General features: G+C 36.3%; 1 protein-coding gene across 1 annotated transcript; it reads left to right on the top strand.

Annotated features, from left to right (window-relative positions):
* Positions 1 to 1578: 1578 nt before the first annotated feature.
* LOC100370217 (uncharacterized) lies at positions 1579 to 6074 on the top strand. Its single transcript, XM_006818341.3, has 8 exons — positions 1579 to 1688; positions 1911 to 1964; positions 2212 to 2323; positions 2502 to 2578; positions 2892 to 2970; positions 4112 to 4203; positions 4635 to 4710; positions 5179 to 6074. Exons 1-8 carry the CDS (start codon positions 1668 to 1670, stop codon positions 5544 to 5546), a joined length of 879 nt encoding a protein of 292 aa, XP_006818404.1. The 5' UTR covers positions 1579 to 1667; the 3' UTR covers positions 5547 to 6074.
* Positions 6075 to 7225: the final 1151 nt, after the last annotated feature.

Below are 7225 nucleotides of genomic sequence, written 5' to 3'. Positions count from 1 at the left end.
TTCATCGTCAGAATGGCATAATTATTGGGTATCGTATTTCGTGGTGAATCATTAATAGCGTCTGTTAATATTTGATTGAAAGTTGGGTGCAGCCCAGCAACCTGTAAGTCATCTACACACACCGTGCACACACACACCGTATACACACAGCTGCATTGACTATGGTCGCAATGGATAGCACATATGTCTTAGGTGGATCCTCTTTCTAGTACTGTTGTCCTTCCTAGCATCACGACATCACGCCAGTTAGCGGCGAGACCAGGTGAGTGTTCCATGACATGTTGACGACTTTTGTTGTTTGTGAGTGCCCGTCATAATGATATAGCAACGGGATCGTTGTAAATAAACACCCTGACATACAATAACTATTAAATTTAATCAATCATGTGGTTACTAAGCTGACATTTTTGTCAGTGTTTGGTAAATACGACGATTTCAGGTTTCCTTCCTTAAATATAGTCCCTATTAGTTGGACTACGCTAGCCAATAATCGTAGTGATTGTCATATGGTGAGTTTAATCGTGCATGAATTTGTTTGTTTTTCTCCTGGGTACTTTGTATTTACTTTACGGAGAAACCTCAACAAAATGTAAAAATACAATACTTCATGTGCCATGAAAGGTCTGGCACAATCTAGCATATAATTCATGTGTTATTAGATTCAATTTTAACGTAAGGGGTGCTGTGATGTGCTTTCCAAATACATGTATTGATAGAAATGCATAAAACTGTTTTATGGCATTTTAGAACGGCATGGTATTGAAATGCAGCTGGAAGAATGAGATTAAAGGGTGGCGGTCGACGCGCAGCCCGTGGTTGAATTTATTTCATGTGCATTTTCAGTACATGCATTATTCACGTGTCTATGGACCTATACCGAACACGACGGACCCGGCGAGGCGACCAGCGCCTTTAATAGTTGGACAGTAATTTATAGTTATTGAAGAAAGATACTGGAAACTACTCAGCGAACCTTTCAAATAAACATTACTTCTTTAAAATTAGTGTTGGCAAATAACGGTACCGAAAAGCGTTGCAATGCAACGAACTCAAAAAACGATGAGACACACATGCAAATGTGAGACATTCGGAGTCAGTAAGGTATTGTTAAGATCCTATGTTTGTGTGGCATTTTTCTTGCACCTTTTCGAATTTACAGTCAGTTGTCTGTATTGTGAAAAAAATTAGATATTGTATCTCATACGGAACACATCGAAATGGGTCCGAGTCACCCAACAAGGAGAAAATCCTATAGTTTTTATGACCTAATTTATTCATTTGCATACAATTAGCATAATTATTGAGGAAACTTTTACAAAAACAAACAAAAACATTATTTTATTAAAAAATAAATATAATTGTCAGAACTTCAATTGTATTGCTAAAACAAATATATAACATGTAGGTTGTGAAATGTGATCTTCAATGATGTAAAGTATCAACAAACATGGGTCTTGTCCTTTGTATGACTGTTGAAACCTCACAATCTCTCAAGTACATCAGTTATCTACTTTTAAGATCTGAAGGAATCTATGTTCGCAGTGTTTACAATGTAATAAAACAGATACATTATATTTTCTGTAGGATGGCTGATTAACGCAAGCAGGTTACGCTTATTTACGCAGGTTATTTTACGTGCACGGGTAACATTCCAAATGATGTAAGCAATGCCTCGGTTAGACAAAGACGTGAGTATGTTAGAATACATCGTCCGAATCGCACGGTTTCGCTAAAGCCACTCATAACCAGCCCACGATAATATTGAGGCTTCGGCCGAATAAATGGTCCATGGCTAGCGAAGAGGGCTATTATACACCTAGCAACGCAATATGTATACACAGTTACTGACTGTTGTTTAGGAAAAATCTACGAATAATGGTAAATACAATTTTTTTTTTAATTTTCAACAGAATGAGCGTGCTATTAGGCAGTTGGAATCATACAATGCAGATAGAAATTTTGAGGTAAAATTATATTTTTCACTGTGTTCAACTACAAATTAACGATTTGATGAATATACATATATATGTTAATAAACGCGAATCAACAAAATTTAAATTAGCATTCTGACATGAATACATGATAACAGTTTAACCTCTCGATCCCTCTTTGGTGTTCAAAGCAAAGTGTAGGGGTTAGAAATTACATTAACTCCCCTCCCCAGAATGCGAATGTGAGAAAATCTGATATTGTAATTCAATCAACACGTAGGAATTTCCCCGGTACCCAACACTCGGTGCCAGAGTGTCACGTGGTGTCGATTGGAAATGGGACATGCAGGATGGAGGAGCACATGGTACTGTTGTCAAACACTTACAGGGAGGTATACCACGTTCTAACTCTCTTACAATAAATAATATAATAATTTCAATATATTATGTTACTTGATAACCTGACAATTTATTTCACGTATAAATAAGTATAAATCACGTATAAATTGATTAACTACATTCAAAGTCCATATTTGGGCATTTATATCACGTGACTATATTGAGTTACAGGTGTTATTGTTGTGTACTGGGACTATGGATATATGAATAGCTACAGATTCGGCGCAGAAGACGCATTTGATCTCAAGGTTTAAACATTTTTAATTTGAATGTTTATATTAAGTATAACAAATTGTCATTCTCCAAACAATTCCTCGTCGTTACTTAGCAACTAAGTCATAGCTAAATCTAATTAAAATACCATGTATTTGGAGGCTCTAGCTTTTTGTTTCTTTGTCGCCCTCATCTAATCAGGCTGCATGTCTCCTCTGATTGTTCAACTAATGTAGAGAGCACGTTGCAACACGAGTTCTGATTGGTTGGTAATCGTGCATGAATATATTAAAAACAAATTTCAGTGCTATAGTATAGTCTTAAAATATTGTTAACTTTTACTATTAGGCTGTAGATGAGAATCCAGAAGGAGCCAGATTTATAATGCCCGGTGAACACATTAAGATCGGAATCAGAGTTCAGAGAGGTAATACACCATTCATATAAACAGCTCCCTCTAGTGGCGAAGCGCTTCTTTGGCGAAATGGATGAATAGAACAGTTAAATCCCCACACACTAAACTTGTCATTTTTACAGTCCTATTTCCAATACATATGAACCACAATTCATCATGCCAAAATGTATTGTGTATTTCAAAAGGATAGATAAACACAAGAACATCCGTATTACTAAAATGATGGGTTATTACGTAACAGTAGCGCTATATACTAGTATCTTGATGCATTAGCAATAGTGTTGATCAGAAAAACACAAAAAACACACTTTAGAAAACATTGCTCTTAATATCAACAATAAAACTTCTCACATATAATTATAATTGTATTTCCTAATTTAAAAAAAGTGTTGTTTCAGGGGCCTAAATACGAGTATGTATTGTATCTTTTATTTATGGCCAATCAAGTAACCTTGTCTGCACAGTTCAAAACAAGAGTATTACACGGTGTTGTTCAAATGTGATAAACCTTCATTTATTTATTATTACAATAAAAAAGTATATGGTCCTCAAATGCGTACATGTAATATATATTTACAAAAAATTATAATAGAACATGTACAACATAATGGTGGAAACAAACATTGTATTGCAAGTTTGTGTGGATGTTACAAATAACGCACACGAATTGTAAATGACATATCCACGAGAAGTTTGAACAAAAAAACAAGATGCTCGCTAACGTTGTATGATTATTAACAGGCGTATAGCCTGAGACGGCTTTGTTGGCGGAGAGAGACTGTGCTCATTCATAAACTACGACGAGGTTGTTCATAAAAATGTAGTACAATACTTACTGATGTCCATATTATTAAAATCATTTATTCACGCCAACATAGATGACTGATTTAAGTTAACGAGTTAAAAATGTCAACATTAACACTGAACCAACAACATTATCTTAAACTTCATTGAAATATTTAATATATAATACCATTATACCTCATTATCACTTCATGCATCGAATTATCTAGGATATATCACACCCCATTACCACTTTTTCGTTATGGTAATTACATGGAGTCACCTGAAATATTCTCGAATAACAAGAGCCCGAAATATCGTAGGAATTATCGGTCAAAATTTGTCATAAATTCTTGTTATTTCACTCCAGGAGATGATTGGGAGTATGGTCTCGAAGACGGTGGTGTGGGAAGTATTGGTGCGGTCTATTACATCAAACACGAGGCATACTTCAATGTTAGGGTAGGAACGAAATCGACATTCTAAGGCGACATTCACAGTGTGTATCCATGACGACATTCACATTATGTATCCATGACGACATTCACATTATGTATCAATAGCAACATTCGCAAGTTGTATCCATGGCGACACCCTCAATATGTATCTAAGACGACATTCAAATGTGTATCCATGGCAAATTTCACATTGTGTATCCATGGCGACTTTCACCATGTTTATCCTTGGCGAGATTCACGAGTATGATGTTGTTGAAAAAAAATAGACACTCGTGTTACCCTTTAGCCAGATAAAGTCTCAGAGACTATTGATTATTGGGTGCAATTACCACACAGCAATTATACACTCATTTCACGTTAAATGCAGACAACTCAAATCATGTCATTAAGTCTGTCCAGTTCACTTATTCAGTGACACGTATTTTGTTGCTACAGGTACGTTGGTCCAATGGCCAACGCGGAGTCTATCGGTACAGCAGTGGTAAATATGACTTAAAGATTCTCATTCCGGGTAAGTAATAATAGATAATCCTAGCTATGGAATATCAATTCGCATGCTGTATAGCTCCCCTTGTGAGTCAAGAAACTACTGACTGTTTTACCACGTATGCCTAGATTTCTAAATGACCGACATTTGCTATTTCTAACTTCTATTGGCAATTACCGTTGTTTTAGTTGTTTTGGCCAAAGACCGTCTCTCACTATAAGCTGTTCAGCCAAAATATACGCAAGTGTGATCTAAAATCGTGAATTGATACCATGAATCGTGTTCAAATGTATTGCTGGCTTTCCTGACACCAGGCACAGCCTACCAGAAATGTACAATTATAATTTTGTCATTCATTCAATCTTTTACGCTTTTTATTTGTAACTGATCTGCATTTTGTATTTATGTAATTTTTCTTGAGAGCATGGTCCGATATGTAATTATGTGTTTTGGATCCTAATCTTAATCATTTATAATCTTGTATGTGTACAGGTGTACCCATGCAGACCACGCCAACGAAATTCGTAGAGTACACAACCCGAATAAACAAAGACATTGAACGAACACGTACTCCGAAGTCACCATTAGAATTAAAAAGACTAGGTCCTCGTCAAACGAACTTCGTGCAAATGGGAGTCAAACCCAAGATCACCCCGATAGCAGGTCCTCCACCCAGTATGGCAATGAAAATACCTGGGTATAGTATGGTGCAAGATTTGTCGATATCAACGGAGAATCAGCAGCTTACAACAACCGACACGACTAATTCCAAGAATACAGGCGACAAATCGATTGACTCGGAGAAACAGGACTCGATGAAGAAAGCAACACATCAGAGTCACGTCTGTGTAATACTATGATGGGGGGGGGGGTCATTGACAGGAAAGAAGGGATAAATAAGCATTTAAAAATTGGAAAAATGCATTAATGAGAAATTCAAGTTCTTGAATTCGGTATAATGGGTATATATCTATGTTTAATTATTCATCAGTATAATTTCACATAGTTAGTTTAAATACTCGTCATATCTGTCCCTGCAGTGTTTATGAAAGTCATAATAGACATTAAGGTGGGGGCTTGCCAAACAAATACACGGATCTAATTCTTTACAAAAATTTGTAGGCATATTTATTTAGTTTTCATTGTTTAGCTACAGTAGACTGTCACCATATATTTTTCTGATTTGTCACCTGATAATTCGAGCAATCTTGTTTGTTGTTCGTATTATTATTTAGTTGAAAGGCGCGTTATAGTTGCCTAATAAATAAAAACTTACATAAGTTAAACATAATTTTGCTTTGTACTATAGACCTAACACTCCTCGAAACTGTAACATTGTTGCTAAAATTTTTACCGATCATATCAATCAATATTTGTTTTTTGAATAACATGGTGCCTCATTCCCAGTTTATTAGAATTTGACTGGAAGTGTTATAGGTCTCATGCCACTAATTAACCAATGGTTGCTCGTAGCCCAATTTAAATGCCCAGCAAGAACCAATGAAATTTTTTAAATATTATTTTTCTCAGGTGCTCCCTGTTTGAGGGCGTAATCACCTGGGTCAGAGGAGAGACCAACATGTGGTCTTTTGTTTACTACTTAGCGGCTGTGTACCTGTGGGTTTATTCTGTGTGTTAATGGATGTTCTAATCTTGGTGTTTTTCCAGTGATTTCTCTTGGTGCAATCCAAATACAGTAGGTGTGTCTTGTTTACCTGAGATTTGCAAGAGTTTGAGCTGGCCAACATGTTAGTTTTTTTCATATGGTTGATTACTGGCATGTTGATTTCCCATTTTTGAGCCATATTTTCAACTTTCTTCGTCATTTTCATATAGCAATCTCGTCATATGTTAACATTGTCGTCTATGGAAATTCAATTAGTGGTATGAGCCCTATACTCGATGATCGAGCGCCACCACTAGCTGAATATGAAAAATAGCATACGTACAGGCGAATGGCTTGGTGATGTCATTTAATCGTTTTGTTCCATTGTTTGAGATATTATATTAAATGATAGAAATATTAATTATGTGCACCATTTTTTTTTTGCGTTTTATGAAGGACACACTACAACAAAATGTATTGTTAAGAATGTAACTCGCCTCGCACAAATTATACATGATTATTATAAAATATTACCCTCTTGACTTTTATCAACGATTTTTCGTCGTCGCATTCCGAATTTTGGCTCCCGGGCGTCTCAAATCAAAAAAAATATTTAAATATTTTTATTGGAACAACTCCGTATAAAAGCTCATCGACCCTCCAAAATGTTACAATGGTACTAGCCCAGAGTGGACTTACTGTTCAGCGCATCTTTGATTGACTGTAGCAATGTTCCCGTCCGTTAAATTTTATTTCATGTTCTGTTGGACGATGTGTTGTTTTAATCAGGGAAAGTCAGCGAGAGCGCCGCCAGCGTCCGGAGAGAATCGTTGTGCTACCGCCAGCGACGCACTTCAGCACTAAACTGACTATAATTTATTACAGCTGTACATATAAAACAAGCGCAGGTAATGGCTGCCGATCTGCAACCCG

The sequence above is a fragment of the Saccoglossus kowalevskii genome, chromosome 6 (assembly GCF_978046115.1).
Source record: "Saccoglossus kowalevskii chromosome 6, keSacKowa6.1, whole genome shotgun sequence".
In the NCBI taxonomy this organism is placed as follows: Eukaryota; Metazoa; Hemichordata; class Enteropneusta; family Harrimaniidae; genus Saccoglossus; species Saccoglossus kowalevskii.
This window is presented reverse-complemented; position numbering and strand designations above follow the sequence as displayed.